This window comes from Mustela lutreola, chromosome 17, assembly GCF_030435805.1.
Source record: "Mustela lutreola isolate mMusLut2 chromosome 17, mMusLut2.pri, whole genome shotgun sequence".
Classification (NCBI taxonomy): domain Eukaryota; kingdom Metazoa; phylum Chordata; class Mammalia; order Carnivora; family Mustelidae; genus Mustela; species Mustela lutreola.
Genome location: NC_081306.1, coordinates 17,559,306 through 17,576,778, shown reverse-complemented (window position 1 = coordinate 17,576,778; position 17,473 = coordinate 17,559,306). Strand labels below are relative to the sequence as shown.

The window sequence follows — 17,473 nt, the reverse complement described above, 5'->3', positions numbered from 1 at the left end:
AAACGGGGATCATTTTGTCCATCTTCCTGACAGTGCAGTCTCCTGTCTCCAGCAGGGTTATCCTAAGGGTCTCTTCCAGGTACTGGAAGGAGTCACAGGGACTAGGAGGCTATCTGCATGTGATTTACATACATTTACATAAGCCTGCATGAGCTCTGTAAGTCTGAGCAGGGGTGATTCTGAGGGTCTAGATCCTTACTTACTCTGCCTTGAAGACAGTCACCCCTAACAGAGTCCTTCTTTATTAGATGTATATCAGGAAGCAGGTCATTGGAGATTGGAAGGAGACAGAATCCTAGCCAAAACGGAATGAGCCCATTAGAAAAAGCTCTCTATTCCTTCTGTTCCTTTAGAGCAAAACTAAGTAAATATTTATGGAGCCTTGACTATTTGCCAAATGCAGTTTTAGGTGCTGGGAATTCACATTGGACAGCACTCTTGTTCACTTTACCATTAATTTTAATGAAGGGGAATGGTTATAAAAACAATTAGGAATAAGAAAGAAAGAAGAAAGATAAACCCAAGTAGTGTTAACAGTTATGCAAAAAACAAAACAGGGAATGGAATCAGGGTATAGCTCAAGGGGAAGGAGTGGCATTGAGTAGTCCGCCCAGGGAGGACTCTGGAGACCTCCATAATATCAAGTCAGCTTTGTCAGGAGCTGGGGAAAGTTCTCCAAGCACAGGGAGCAGTGGATATAATCCAGAATTGATCTCGAATGATCTTGGGTGGTTTTGTAAAAATTTAAAAGCACAGTGTCACCGTATTTTGGAGAGAAGGGAACCATACTATGAAGTAAATGGACAGAGGTTAGGTTGTATGAGCTTGTGGGTCAAGGATAGAGTTTGTGTTCTTCTAAGTTCAGAAGGAAGCTGTTGAATTTTGAGCAGCAGAATGGCGTATCTGATCCACTCATTTAAAATGGGCTTGACCACTAGGAATCGAGTGAGTAAAGGAAGGAGGGAGAAGAAGAGTGGGAAGAGATAGAGTGTGTTAGGACATTGTTGCTGGGTCTCATCCAGGTGAGAAATAGAAGTGTCTTGGCCTGGGATGGTGCCAATGGCGAGGAAGGGAAGTTGAGAGCATGGAAATGTCTTTCAACGTCTAACCAATTGGATTTTCTATAGGGTAGGAGGGTAATGGGAGAATCAAGAAATTATTTATCAAGAATTTTGCTTTGAGGAGCCAAGTGGATGAGAGATGCCTTTTGCTGAAGTGGGGAGATTTGCTGAGAAGCAGACTGCAGGGAAGGAGGGAGGTAAGAAGTTGGTTTTCATGCGTGTGGTATGGATCAGAAATGTCTTTGGTTTCCATACATCGGAAGCAGCACTGGTTAGGAAAAAGGACCAATGATGGGGAGCAGGGCAAAACCTGCAGGGGTGTTTCCATGACATTTCATTTTGCTGCTCACAGATTCCAAGTCGGTTTCTTGTGAAGGAGATCTTATCATTGACCTTTCTCAGTTAGTACTGGCATACATGAGATATCACGTATCTCCTAATGAGGGATTGTATTCTTTACATATTGAATAAGTTTTCCATGAACAGACATGGTAAGCTGGGAGGTAGTTGGTGAACAGATAGATAAGGGCATGAAGTGGCCTTCCCTGGGAAGACACTGGAGCTCTAAATAACACCAGGTAAACTTTGTCAAGAGATGATCAAGCAATCAATTGATAGATAGGTAGATAGATGAATAGATGAAAAAGAGGGTAGAGAAAAATGATGATAGATGGATAGATCTATGGATAGATAGATGGATCAATAGAAGACTGATAGAGATTTGGTAGAAGGCTTCAAGGAAATGAGGAGAATAAAGGCAAATGAGAGAAACATGATTTAGGATAGTCTTAGATATCTCTGAGAACTCTGTTTCACTGAGAAATTGAGAGACCGTTGGCATAACTTATAGTCTTTGAGAGTTCCATCAAAATTAATCAGTGGGTCCACATTCAGCAAATGGTATGTCCCAGTTTGTGTGTAGAAGGCAATATTTAAGGAAGCTAATGAGGATGTATATAAAAAAACAAAATCTTATTTCAATAGTGACAAAAAGACCCCGTCTCCATCACCAGTAGAAGTTAGGGACATGAGCAGAGTATAATATGGGGATTGGAGGGATAAAGAAAAAGAGTGATAAACTCATAACTTAATTATTCACTTAATATGTGTCCTCATATACTTTGTTCACAAACTCGAGATTTCTGTGGAGGACTAGGGAAGAACATTAAATATGTCCAGGTACTCCTGAAGCTTTATTTTCCAACAGTTTGCTCTATATTCTGTTTGATTCCATGGACTTGAGTTGTGGACATTAGTCCACAGATCACAGAAATTGGGTATTCTCTTTTTTTTAGGAAATAGTAGAATTTTAATTGGTCAAACTGAAGTCCTTTTCCAAATCCATAAAGCACATTTTCTGAAATGTGCCAGATCATTTTTATTTTTATATCATTATAGCAATTTCTATATGGCAAGATGTGGTTAATATAACAGAGGGAGGTGTCAGTGTGAAGTTTCAGAAACCGTTGGGACAACACATCTCAGAATTTTATGTCTCTTTCTGGTGATCTAAAATTGGGCCAGACGTTTCCATTAATAAGCCTCCCAGGCACGAAAGCATTGCACTTTGAAAAATCCTATCCTAAGACCATCCTGGGGGCTGTAAACTAGCTAGCTCATTCAAGTTGGATGAACGTTCTTAGAAACAAAAATTCTTAGAAAGTTCTAGAAAGTTCTCTGGTTCCTCCAGGGTCCTATCTACTGAGATATTGAGCCTCTGTCTTCCTTAGGGGATCAGTAGATTGTGGCCACCTCTTGGCTGTTCTTAGGTGCATCACTTAGGTCAGATGAAAAGATATCATATCTCTCCCTTCTGGGAAGAGCTCTCCTTGTCAGAAATACCTTCTCTGGCATCCCAACTTTTACCATTGCTTTTTTTTCAGACTCATATACTAAAGGAACTCTGGTGTTTGACCTTTAGCCCAAGGACACAAGGTCTTCTACAAAAGACAGTGTGCCTGCCCTTCTTGGTCTTTCAGAAATTCCATATAATGGATGTTTTCTTAAAACTCACCAGCAGGAGCAGGAAGTAATCACCAAACCCTGAAACGTGACCATTCTTTGGAGGTTGTTCCCTAAATGATGCCCAATGGGTATGCAATGTGCACAGCTTCTCCATTTGCAAATATTCTTGTACGCTCTTTTCTTGAGTAAAAGTTCCTATGGGGACAGGATTCATTTTACAGAAAATGTTCCATCCAGAACACTGGGAAAATTACAGGGTTCTGTTAATCTTATTCACAGGTTGTTTGAAAGTTACCTTAGATATCATGCATTGATTAAGAATTTTTATGGTTCCTGAATGCACTGAAATGTATTCCACACTCAATCTCTAGTGGATAAATGTCATTTTCTTTGGGATGTAAAAAGCACTTCAGAATTCTCTGGGTCATAATTAGGAATGACAATTATCAGAATATGTTGCCACGAAGAATTCTGTTTATGTGAGCTTTCAGATTTTTGTGAACTTATCAGGAAGGGACACATGATGGATTATCTAGTGGTGATCCATGGAGGAAGACAAAAAAAATTGAAATTATTATGGTGGTTCTAGAAAATATTGATGTGGGAGAAAATTAATTACCACAGCATTTTCAAAAAGTTCACCTGTAGCTGGTCAGTAGTTTCCATCCTATTAACTTGAGCTGGCAGCAAATCAAAAGCATAAGTCTAATTTTCGAGGTATAGGTTTCAAATCTTTTTTATGCATTCCCAAACTATATAGCCTCTAAATATAAAATTTTAAAAAAATACAACACCCCATCTGATTTGTGGTTCACTTGCGGTGATATGAGTTGTTGAGCCAAATGTGATAATAATGTTTTTGTATATTTATTTTAAGGCTGGAAATTGAATCCAGTTGTGGGTGCGGTCTACAGCCCCGAGTTCTATGCAGGTAAAGAGTTCCTCTTTGCATGGCTTCTACTTTGTCTGTTCTAAATGTGTTTTGCCTGCCAGTAAAGAGCAGGTTTTGTAAAATAATCTGAGCCACGTAAATCCCCCTCCTAAGAAGTTCTGAAGGATTTTTTTTTTTTTAAAGCGAAACCAAACGAGTTTTAAACCCCTTAAAAAATAAAGAGGAATCGGGTACGTGCGTTATGCTGCGCAGTACACACAGAGCTCCTTATGACATTTTACATTGATTTTGCCTCAAAAAAACATCGAGACTTTGTTCAAGGGCACATTGAACAAACGTAGAGCTGTTCGTGCCCATTTTATTTCGATCTGCCTGGATGTGTGTTTTAGCCACACATTTCCACGTGGGGTTGCCTTTCTTTCTTCCTGGCAAAGCAGAGACTTGGCCCACTTATTCCAATAATGTGGCAGAGAGTTGAAATTGCCAAGAGAAGGCTTATTTAGAAATTGAGAAAAAAGAAAAACAAACACAAAAAAAACCAAAAAGCAAAAAAAGAAAAAAAGTCTTTCTCTATTAAATCAGCTTTCCTTAGCAATTCCATCTCTCTGTCTGCTCTGCCTTCCAGGGTAGGTCTCTCCTCTCACCCCTTCCCCGCTACCCACCAACTACCATTTGATCAGGAAATCCATGTAGAAAATCTGTTCAGCCCATTTTGGGAGGAGCACCCAGTGGTGGAGATTTGGGCTCTGCTGGGCCTGTCACTTCTGCCCCTTAGCCCCTTGCTCATTAACAAGGTTGCATTTAACATCTTAGAACTTCAGTAGATTTGCCACATGGGTTCATTGAAAAGAACTTTTTCTTGGATGGGGCCCTTGCTCTTTGATAAGGAGAAATAAATGACCAGTTGCTCCAGATTCCCTCACTTAATGACCTCTTCACGGTAAGTCCTACCCCCTGCTTCGTCCGTTCTGGGATGCCATCTGTCATTTCCTAATCATGGATCAACCCTAGTGTCCGACAGGAACATAGGACACTCGGATGGCTACTCTAGCAGAGTAACCAACTCAACAAAGAAAAAAATGGTAAATCTGGGAAGGTCCAATAGGATAGCTAAGTTCTGGATTTCAGACTGGCAATGTTTGTTCTTCGCATGTGATTATTACCATAAGCCTGAGTTAACTCCGGTGACTCTATGACCTTGAATTGACTGTGTTGATGCTTCTGGGGGAGGAACCTGTTCGCTACAAAACTTTCCATGATTAAATGGTGGAGCCCACATCATGAGAGGACACTTAGCACTAAATAAGGAACATAAACACTGTACTCGGACAGCCCAGGTTCAAATTCCGGCCCCCCTACTTGCCAGCTGTGTGAGTCTAGGCAAGTTACTTAACCTCTCTGTGCCTCAGTGTCTTCATCTGTTAAATGGGAGATCATAATAGTAACAAACTCACAGGTACTTATTAGAATTAAATGGGTTAGTATATGAAGACTAGTACACAGCCAGCACCACATAAATGCTAGGCCAATACAAATAAATTTATGTCCCACCTCTCTGCCGTAAGGGGAAATTTAACTGACTGTGCTAAATGCTGAGCAAACCACTAAACTAAGAGATTCTTTTCTTAATCATGAGAGGAGTGGTCCTTCTGTTCTCAGCTTGTTCACTTGGGGGAAGTAAATTTAGGGGATCGGGGGTGAGGCAGTCTGTTTAGGGGCACAGATGTTGCTGGGGTCCATCCTTGTCCAAAGCTGCAAAGAAAGGACGTCCCTCAAAAGGGCACGGAGGAGGCCAGCCAGCGGCTCCCATGCGTCAGCAGGTGCTGCCCCATGGAACGCGATAGCTGGGAAAATAAGCAAGCATGTTCTCTGCAAGTGTGCATGCCAGGCCACGTGCCCAGTTTCTCCCCAGAGTAATGGGTCAAGGACAAGAAGCAAGAAGCCATCTGATGAGGAGGTAGGGTATAAATGTGTCACTTTGTATAGAGAGAGGAAGGACATGTTTCTGGTCCCAAGCAGTATAGTTGCTGGCCGTCTGGCTAAAGCGACCAAGAGAATCTCCTTTCCATGTGATTTCAAACCTGTATGCCTATCAGTGGGTGTTTGAGAGGACAGTAAGACAGAAGAAACCATTCAAACTAACTTGTATATATGAGAATAAATTAATCAGCCTGACTTTTAGAACCTTAAAGCAGCCGTCCAGATTAGCCTTGAGCCCAGCTGCAGAAGTTAGATCATGGCACTATCGGGAAAGAATAAGTTGTAATAAAGATTAATATTTACCGAGTATTATCTGTGACCAGGCACGGTTCTAAGCACTTTACCTAAATTAATGTATTGAAATCCTCATGGCAGTTTTCCAGATGAGAAAACTGAGGTAGGCAGAGTCCCTTAGCACCGAAGGGCTAAGATTTCAAGTGGGTAAGAAGCTGGCTCGATTTTGAAATCGAGAGCCTCTGTTCTTTACAACTGGGTTACGTGCTGCCTCTTTATTTTTTGTGAATATTGGAAGTTGTAATTCTTACGGACTGTGCCCTATGATGGTAGATCAGGCTACTGCTCTATGTCCAAGCCAGTCAAATTAAAGAAGAGGAGTAAGATAATAATTTTGGGTTTTTCCAACCACTACCAACGCTGTCACCCTCCCCCCCCCCCCACCTCCTCTGTATTCAGACACGGTAAAGGGTTGTGTCAGGGGCAGTTTTAAGGATCCTGGACAACTAAATAACTGTTTCTATGAGATGCTCCAATAACCTTAAGTCTTCAAAGAAATGGGGCATGAACAAGTAAGTTTTATTTGGAAAATCCGTATGTTAATGTTGCCGATACGTGGGCTCCCCTTGCTAATCGGAAGCCTTTCTTGTTGCCGAAATTACCTATGTATGTAGGTAAACGGAGTTCGTGACATGTGGACATGTAGGGAAATGCTGCCAGTCCAACACTCCAGGACAATTTCTTTGAAAAACTTGAAGACCCACAGACGCTGAGAATCGAACTAGCTTAAATGGCAAGTTAAGGCCCCTGTATGGATGGAGCGCATGTATGCAAATGTAGATGGGGCACATTTTCATTTCGCTTTGGAGGTATAATTACTAATTCATCCATTTGAATGCCCATGACTGAGGTTGGGGGATTCTTGGATTTCCCCAACTATAAGCACAGTCTGGATTTATCTTGCAATTTCGAATGTGCCTCAAAGCTAAAATGAAGACCTTGTCATTGATTTGCTGTGGACATTTAGCACGCCAGCCCTGTATCTGCCTGAGATAGAAAGCCAGGCTTATTAGGCACTCCTGCATGTAAGATTTTGTATTAATGACAAATATCATAATATTCCCATAGTATAATTATCGATTTTCTGAAGCTTATGCAGAATTAACAACCCAGCCTCCAATTGTCTCCCAGAACAGGGCATGAAAAGTTCACATATTTTGTAAATTAAAATCAATATTTTCAATCTCTCCTAAAGGTAATTTTCCTAATTTAGTGGACTTTTCCCTAACATTTATTTTCTCTTTAATTATAAAATGGCAGGTTATTGATTTTCGTATATAACCTCTTGACGCCCTGAGTGCATTTTTATTGCTAACGCGAGGTGGGGGTGGAGAGGGCAGGAGCACCTCTTAATGAGGATCTTTAATTACTAGCTGAACAGTATTAATTTGCTTTGATAAATTATGACGCACACTTTCCCTCGTGCACACATTCCAAGGGAAGCATTTAGAAAGCTGTTATGAAAGGCCTTTCATTTCGGGGGGTTTGTCTGAACTCTTACCGAGTCCTACCCAGAAGGATGCCTACCTACCCAACACCCGTCTCCAGAAGCAGATATGCATAAATCAACACATCCCATGAACCCCCGTAAATCTTCTCCAAAGACGAGTGGGTGTTTTCCTACAAAGCTACACAGCATTGATTATTTTGCCTACATCTAATCATCTTCAGGCAGGCTCCTTGGGGCTTCTTCTCAGAATAAATGATTGATAAGTCAATTAAAGAAATGTCCAGGTAGATCTCAAAGCCAGTGTCTTGGACCATTCCACGTCAGGTTTTTTCTTTTTTAAATTGAAGACAATAAATAAGAAGTTCAGTATCTGCAAATATCTATTCCCAGGAGCATGTTTCAAGTTACTTAGTATAATTAGAAATAGTGTCTCTAAGAATCTCAATGAGGAGGCCTCAGAGGGGGTTCTTACCGTTCCCCCGCCATGGGGAGACGTTCCATCGCCATCTCGTAAAAAGATTAAAAGAATCCGTGGTGTCTTTTAGGGAAAATCACGATAGCTAGCCCCTGAAACCATTGATGGAAAGCAAGCACCCTTAATCTTCATACATAAGTAAAACAAAATAAAAATAAATAACAGAAGGTGATACACAGTTGTCGCCATGGGACTGACAAACGGAGAATCCATCCGTTTCTCAATTGCCAGTAAGATGGCTGCAGAGCTCACCCACGCTGTATATCATATCTGCCAACTCATTTCTGTGATTAAATATTCCATCAGTAGGGCTATAAGGCGGCAAAGCTTAACAAGATTCATAAGATGCACCACTTGAACACACATAACTCACTTCCGCGGTTGGAGAGTGCCCCGCCTGCAAAGGAAAATTGGAATTGAGGTAAATTACTCCACGAGTCATGATCAATAGGGAAAAGAAAAGATCTACCAATGCAATGCAGATCTAAGAGATAGTGAGGTCCCGGCGATAACAACCACACGATTCAAGTCGAAAGTGGAGGGAGGCAGGGTACCTCAACTTGAAAACCTTGGAGATGGTAATGAACAGTGTTCTGGAGACCCTCTTATGATTCGTGAGGATTTTTTCAGTGGGGGTAAGAGAAGATGGGGGTCCTTAATTAAGATTTTCCTCCTAAAAATAAACATTTCTGGTTTCAAAGGGTTGGGGGGAAGTCCTAAGAGAAAGATACCCCTAGCTGCAAAGTCACATAGGAAAGGCGGTCGGGTCTTAAAACTAAGTTATCCTGGGGTTACAGGGAGGATCAGGTAAGGTAATGAGTGTAAAAGAACTTTATAGGCTGTAAAGTAAAATGAAACTATGAGATCAGTGTGATGACTAGAAGTCAGTTGGATTGATTATGTCCACCTCGGTAAAACCCTGGCCACGGACCACAGACCTTGATTCCAGGGCTGGGTGATGGGAGAGTGGATTGGGATCTCAATATAAAGTTTAAAAATGAAGAGGATGGATGTCGCACTCTGTGATTGCTCATCTCGAAAGGGCAGCTGGATCTGACCTTGGATTACCCGTTCAGAGGTATTGGTTTTCTATGGGCTTTTGGCCACTGTGAACCATGATTCGTCTAAGAATTGAGTCCAAGGGAGGTAGATGTCGGTCGCCCTCCCAGGCTCTCCCCCCATTTCATTTCATGGAGTCCATTACAGCTAAGAGAATGACCTTTAGCCCCACTTTTGGATGGACTTCTTTCCAATTCCCTTCCTGCAATTTGGATACAATAGCATCTGAGAAAGAGTAAGATTGTCAGAACATGGGGTAACGGGGGACCCTGACACAGGCTGCTTTCCTTTCACTGGCCACCCACCCAGACTTTGGGTTGGGCCTGAGATGATGTGCCCAAATGCATTTGGGGTGGCTGCCTTAGTACCCTGAAAGAATGTAATGTGGGTTGCAAATACTTGCTGCCACTCAGAGACCCTCAAAGCAGCAGTATCCAGGCGCCCCTTGTGGCTCGAACACAGCCCATGTCCACCCGGAGGACCAGCTTCGACTAGACCCAGAGCGATGGCTCCTCATGAACAGTGACCTTTGGCTCTGCAGTGTTTTGTATAATTTACACATCTGCCAGATTCAAATGCAGTGCACATCAGTGAACTGGAACAGAAAAGTCCAGATTTAAGTCCCCAAGCAAAGGATTTTTCAGCCCAGAAACGTTCCACTTCAAAGACTTGATCTCGTACATCTGTTTACCTTCGCCTCCCCTTTTGGTTGCAATTCACTTTCCTTCTCTCTTCTCCTTTCCCCATCTGTCTTATCAGATTGCACTTCATCCCAACCCACATTTGGCCTTAATTTTTATCTGTGTCCTTCCCTGCCTCACAGAAGGAATGCAGCTCAGCTTGGATGGAAGCTGTGGGGGATTTTGATCTTCCGATAGGATCAGAACTTGATTATGTGCTAAAAACGGCACTGCCTCAATAAATTAGTTCCCATTCTATTGCATGGAATGCCTACCAAGGAGAGGTCCCTCAAGCAAGAAGTGGCAGGACAGCCCTTGTAGGAGTAGCCCCACCTCTGCAGTGTGGGAGAAAGACAAGGTTTGAACATTTGGCTCTGGATCAATCTCATAGGAAAAGTTCTGGGCTGCCATCATTCATGCACGAGCAACTCAAAACATCAGCAACAATAAGGCACTCTAGGCGCTGACTCTCTGCCAGGCCCTGTGCAAAAACACTTTGCATCTCCTCGAATCCTCATAAAAATGTTACACCATTCTCTTCATTATAGAAATTATGAAACCAAGGTTTTCTGGAGAGTTTATCTCCTCCCTCATGTCACAGAACTAGAAGTGAAAAATTGGGTTTTTTTACATAAGCATCTTTTTTCTAACCTCGGAGCCCACGCTTTCCATCACCTTGCTGTGCAGCTCCCTCAATAGGACTAGACTGGGACATGCCCACCATGTCTCCTAGCCTTGAGGTTGTAGAGGATAAAGATAATTAATAAAAATATCTTTGCATGTGATATTATCTGCCACATGCCAGATTCCGTGTTGGGATCCTTGCATGGTTAGAGATTATAACTTTGGAGGATAAGTGTCATTTTCCTGATTTTACAGATAAATGAGGAATCTAGTGATATTATGTTAACCTAGGTTGCTGACTTCAAAAGCTGAAGAGCTATATCCAAATCCAAAGCCAAATTTCTGTGATTCCAAGGCCCATCCCATTTTATTACAAGTTACCTCCCACACACAGGCTTTAGTTAATCCAATCTTGGATTAATGGTTCTTAACTGGAAGTAAGTTTGCACCCCAGGGGAATTGGGCAACCTCTGGAGACATCTGTCATTGTCACATCTTGGGGGGCACGGGGATATTCACTAGTGGCATCTAAAGGGTGGAGGCCCACAATGCACAGGACAGCTCCCACCACAAGAATAATCTGGCTTAAAATGTTGATAATGCTGACGTCAAGCCTTGAGCTCCTTCTCAAGATGGATAAGTGTCTGTAGTTGTTAAAGGCAATCACCCAAATGCTTCCTCTTCCGGGCATTCCTCTGTGATTTTTGACTCTAGAAGGGAAAAGCATAAAGCTTGATTTCATGCTGCGGAACTGCATCGGGGTCCCCAAGATCATCCTCAGTCTCTGTGTCTGGTTGGATGTGCTCCGGGGACTCAGAAAGGCCCTTAGAGTCACAGTTCCGATTTATTACAAAGTGATACAGGTTAAAAATCAGCAAAGGGGAAGAGCACAGGAGGTGGAATCCAGAAAAACCAGGCAGAAGCCTCTGAGTGTGGCCTCCACGATGTGCTTAACTTTACCGGCAACGGTGTCTGACGACACACACACCAGACAGGAGTCCGTCTGCTTCCTCGGAGGCAATCACAGGGACACGGAGCCCCCATGTGACTGAACTCAACTACTCAAACCTTAGGCCAAAAAGCAAAAGTAAGCCTTCCCCATAAATCACATTGCTGCCATAAACTGTCTTATCAGACTGGCAATGTATGGCCCAAGGCCTCAGACACCCAAGAACAGTTTTATCAGGTAGAATATTCCAAAGGTTTAGAACGCCTCCTCTGCCAGGAGCTGTCCAAGGGCCAGTCCTGAAGACAAACCTTCCAGAGGAATGTTCCCGAGTTTGAGCAGCCCAGACCTACTGAGTTAACCCTTCCCTGCGCAACAGAAGAAAAGGGAGGAAGAAGACAAGCAGCAGAAGGAAAAGGAGCTTGCAAGTTCAGAGTATATATATAATATGAGTTAATATTATATATATTCGTGGTCATGATGGTAGTGTTGAGGAGGAGGGGGAGTGTGGTATAAGGCAAGACATACCACTCTGTTGGTTGGTTGGTTTTAGGAGAAAAGATCAAGCTGGATTCAGTTATGAAAGAGAAAAAAAAAAAAGTGTACATTTTTCGCTTCGAGCAGAGGTCTGTAAATTTCTGTAAAGGGTCAGTTTGTGAGTAGGTGTGCGGGCCTACAGTCTCCCCAACCCGCTCACTTCTGCCACTCTAATGCAGGAGTGAACAAATGAGTGCGCATGGCTGTGTCCCAGTAAAACTTTAGGGACAAAGCCATTTACATTTCTTATAATTTTCATGGGTCATGACATAGTTGTTCTCGCCCCATCCCCAGCTGTGTAAAAATGTGAAATTCACACCAGGCTTGTCAAGGAAGGGCCAAGGAGAGGCTGTGTATAAAGTCGCACGTATCACTGGCTTCTGTTAATTCTGTTAATTCAGGTTTCAGCTCAGAGTTACAGTGCTGAAGGCCTGTAAAGTGCAAGGCATTGCACATGCGCTGGCAGGGGAGAACACCTCTTCCCTCGAGAATTCCTTAGAACATTGAAAAATACAGACAGACCAACTTAGTATATAATAAACGATGATACCTGCCTACCTGCCAGAACACTGAAAAACAAACAACCCTCTCTCTATTAAGAGGTGGGAGAGTGGGGTCTTAATCGGGTTTTGAGGGATGAGTAAGAGTTCTCCTGGTAAGAAACTAAAGAAAGATCTTTGTAGGAGTAAGTAAGAAGGAGTTTGGCAGAGTCCAAAGGAGTTTCTCAATCTTTATCTTCAAAATCCATTGAGAAGTACAAATGTATATATCTGCTTGATCTTCACTGCATATAGAAATTTCTGAGGCAAAATCAGGTTTCCCCCAAAAGCTGAGAAATACCAATCTGTTGAGATCAGAGAGTACCTTCTAGAGAAAAGTTGCAAAAGACCTGACAATGCTGTATAAAGGAATGTGGATTCTGGATTTCATCCTTTGAGTGACAGTCAACCAGTGAAATCTCTGATAGAAAATATACTTAAAAAATAAAAGAAAAGAAACAAGAGCCCCCAGTAATGAATTACCATGTGTATCTGCACCTGAAATAAATAATAATCTTATCATGAAGACTCTTTCAAATATATGAACCCACTCCTAAAAGACTGAAAGAGATTAAACTAAATCAGCAACTTCTCACCCAGAGATCAGGCTCCTGACAGATCCCAGGATTAGGAAACCGGTGCCTGACACCCAGTATCCAGCCCATTTCCTGTTGTGTCCCGATCTCTTCCTTGGAAAACAAACTACCAGAGACTTTAAAAACGACACAGTTTCATTTTTAAAAATATTTTAACTTGTGTCGCCACTCTTATTATAAACCATTTTGTTTGGAAGGTTGCGCTTCCCACTTTTTAGCTTTCTTTTCAAAATTGATAGTTCAGCGTTATTAGCCCAACCGATTAAGTTGTGTGTAAATAAAGACAAATTGGCCAAATATTGTTTAATCCCCTGTATGTTAATTATATGTAGATACTCCTTCTCTGAGTATCAAATGACACTGTCTTTTAAAAATGTAGTGTGAGAGCATCAACACACAAATGGCAAAATCCTACTTCAATTAACTACATTGGTGACAGTTAATGCATTTCTAGAACTTCTGCGGACCTGTTACAACCCATTACGGTCGAAATATTGGTTTATGAAAAATTAATAAAGCCAGAGGAAAATGGAACCCAGCATCTGCCTTAGATGTTCACACCAAAACAATCAGCCAGAATTAATTATGCCGTATGCTACATTCTAATGAGTTTTTCATTAAACAGGATACCATTATGGAAACTAAACAAGGATTATTCAGAGAATAATGCCAAAGGCTGTTTTTTGTTGTTGTTGTTTTGTTTTGTTTTTTGGAGGAGATTAAATTAGTGAATGGGTTATACATTTAAACCCGACGCCGAGGTTAATCGATGCACACTTACCATTGTATTAAACCCAGTATCGTTTTAAAAGCATGAACACCCCAATATCACTGATATTTCCTCTGGGGAAAAAAGAGGAGTCTATTTGTGCGTTTCTAGTGCTTGTTTGATATACAAAATACAATATCATTTGATATTGTAAAGTCTGAAACCTTCCGTATTAATTCCCTGTCATTTTTGAAAACCATTGTCGCCAGCTGAAATATTCTGTTTGCTTTCGGCCCGTGAGAGTGTGTGTGTGTGTATGTGTGTGTGTGTGTGTGTGTGTGTGTGAGTTTGTGGCGTGGGAAGCTTGTTTAAACAAATGTATCTGATTACTCTTTGGAAGATTCAAAGTCAAAGTATATTTTCTGCTCTTACCCAAAGAGCGGGGTCAGGAGTTTAAACCTAATCTGGGATATATGGAAAGGAACTGAAGATGAAACCCTACCCCCACACCTCAAATATTTCCAGCCCCTCCTAAAATATAGCTCTGTACTAGCAAGTGAAATAGAAAAGGGGGCCCACGGGGGGCCTGTCAGGAGGGATTTTTGGACTCCTGTTGTATCTCAGAGGTTCTCGTCCCGAGGAAGGAGAGAGGAAGGCATGCTGGGGTCTTTGCAGAAACTTGTAAACTCCACAGATTTTAGCTAAACCACAATTTCTGATGTTTTTTTGTTTTGGTTTGTTTTTTTGTTTTTTTCATTCCTTATCCTTTGCAAACTAAAAGACTTTGAGAGCTGGGAGCTGAATGTGCACTTGGAGAGGACACAGCTCAGTCCTAGAGAGGAGCGCCCTCTCCCTGCCACCCTGCATGGCCCTGCCCCGTGGGCATGCGGGCCCAGATCCGTGTGGCTCCATCCCCTGATTCCTCAAGAGAAGCGACATCTGTCTTGTGACATTAAACCTCCCCAGTTTAAATGTTGGCAATTAATTCCCAATCTTAAAATGTTCTCCATGAAATCTGTTCATTCTGTCCAGGACATGGCCAAACCCAACAGCTCAGGAGCTGTTGCTCTCCCATTCCTCAAGGAGCAATGGAACAAAATAAATCTGTAAAGTACTGTATTTTCAGTTTAAAAAAATAATCATAATTAATAGCCCATTATTAGTAGTAGTAGTAGTAGTATTGTTGAGATCACTTATTACCTACAAATTGCCTACCCCTTCCACGGAACAGATCTGATCCCTACAACAATTCTCAATGAAGTACATTTTTTTGGTTCCCATCTTAGAGATGGGAAAGTCAAGTCTAGGACTTCAACTGACTTGCTCAAGGTCTAAGAAACTTGCAGTCACTGAGGCCAGAACATAAAACTAAGGGTTAACGTTCCCCAAACCCATACTTTTTCAGCAGCACTGTCAGACCTTGAAAGTTCCCTATTTTTTCCTCTCTCGGTGTTTCCTTCCTACCTGTAGAACTGTGATCTTGCAATTGATATTTTCTTATCTCTAGAAGATACATCCTGCCCGGAGGCTTCCCTGGTGGGATTTAAAACCCTATCACAGATTCTTAAACGTGATCATGAGGTTCTAGCCAACATCCCTCAGCCTGGAAGAGTCAGGTGTTTCCAGCCAGCAGGCAACAGAGGAACGGTTCGAAATGGCTCTAGTGCAAATGGGGTCAGTCGGTGTGTATTTATCACTCCATGGCTGGAGAGGATGTTGTCCAAACACCTCAAGACCAAGCATCACCGTAAATGAGCCGATGTAGCTCCGTGAGTGAGTCTGAGTTTTGGAGTCACACTAGGCTGGCTTGGATTTCGGTTTTGTCTCATCTTTTTCTCTCTCTGGGCCTTACTTTCCTTGTCAGTTTGATAAGATAAAAAAAAAAAAAAAATCACAACGTGTGCACAGTGTACCTGGTTCAGGACCTGAAACTCCATTGCATCTTAATGGCCACTCGCATTCATATTAGCTGTAACTTGACGATCTTTATGTGGTCCCTAGCACTTTCCTGTCACTAGTTAGCAGCGTGGGCATCCCCTGGGAGCTGATTGGAAATGCAGATTCTCATGCCCCAGCCCAGGCCTACTAGATGAGAATATCCATTTTAGAAGGGCCCCGGAGTAATTCAATGCCTATTAGAATTTTAGAAACAAGGGCTTTAAGATAACCCTTACCTAAATTCTAACAGCTGCAAACCTGAAAGAGATAAAATGTATTTGCATTGTTTTTGTTGTACATCGTTTGCTTTCCGCAAATACCTTATGGGACCGTTTTTTTCTAGTTGCTTTATTATCTTGAACAACAATGAATTAGAAAGAGATTTTTGGCAAGCATTCAAAGAACATGTCTTTAAATATTTTTTTTGGTTGTTTTTAACAAAAAAAATAAATAAATTTTTGCAAGTATTTAATAAAATGATACCCTCTGAAATAATTTGTGACAGCTTCCCAGGGAGGGGCTAATACTGTCCTGACAATCACTGCTTATATCTTCCAAACAGAAAGAGGACATTAGAACAGAGGTCAGCAGACCTTCTCTGTAAAGGTCGAGATAGTGAATATTTTAGCCTTTATGGGCAATAAGGTCTCTGTTGTAACTCCTCAGCTCCGTCTTGCAGCATAGAAGCAGTCATAAATAATATGTAAATGAACAAGTGTGCCTGTGTTCCAGTAACTCCTTAGAGATACTGAAATTTGAATTTTATGTGATTTTTCACTTTGTCACCCAATATTGGTCTTTTATGGATTGTTCTTTGACCAGATAAAAATGTAAAAAAACGTTCTTAGATCACAGGCCATACAAAAAAAAAAAAAAAAAGTGATAGGCTGTATTTGGCCAAATGACTGTAGTTTGCCTACACTGGATGTGGAAGATTAACCTTCAGAAAATGGGTCCCAAGGATCTGTTTGGTTTGATCTGAATTCAGCACTGTAAGATTTCTATCTGTGTGACCTGTGTGGCCTTGGGCAAGATTCTTAAACTCTGTCTCTGGATCCTCGCCTATTACAATAGCTGTGATGATAGTACCTGTCTTACAGGGTAAAGAATAGGTAAGAGTCCAACTTAAACACTAAATGGGTTTGCTTGGCGCCTTTTGAGTGATTAGTAAGCAATGTTTGGAATTGCTACAGTTGATGTGTTTAGCATCAAATTGAGTCAACTGAATATTTTCTGTAAAAATCACTATTACGTGAAGTTTGGAAGGCAGGTGAATAAGAGTAGTTCAGTAAGTCATGACATTTTTTTAAAACAACAAATAATCAGGGAGAATGTTGTCGAGAGATTCTTTAGTATTCCCGCAACTTTTGGGGGATAGTCTGAAATTACGTCAAAAAGAAAAGTGAAAAGGAAAAAAAAAACCCACACAATCATGTATTTCTCTCTAACTGTTATGAAAATCAAAACTTGCTTTATAAATTGGAATAAGAGATTATTTACACTCGATACAGATTTACTTCAGGGCTCCTTTAAATATGGGAATCCTCTGGCACAATTAAAACATGATTCACTTTATAAGAATTAAATACATATCCAACATTTTTCTGCAACATCTGTGCCTCAGTGGAAATACCTCTGTATTGAAAGCTCGACCATAACCCTTCAGAGAGGCTCATCTTTCAGGCATGTATAAAAGCATTAAGTATTCGCTGTGAAAATATTCTTACA

General features: G+C 41.5%; 1 protein-coding gene across 30 annotated transcripts in view; it reads left to right on the top strand.

The window, feature by feature from the left end:
• LOC131819383 (RNA binding protein fox-1 homolog 1) overlaps positions 1–17,473 on the top strand; it is a 549,338-nt gene that overhangs the window by 444,933 nt on the left and 86,932 nt on the right. For all 30 annotated transcript variants that reach the window (XM_059154443.1, XM_059154436.1, XM_059154419.1 and 27 more), the window contains one exon: positions 3,904–3,957. In XM_059154443.1, the coding sequence (XP_059010426.1) occupies positions 3,904–3,957 (54 nt within the window). The remainder of the gene's footprint in view (positions 1–3,903; positions 3,958–17,473) is intronic.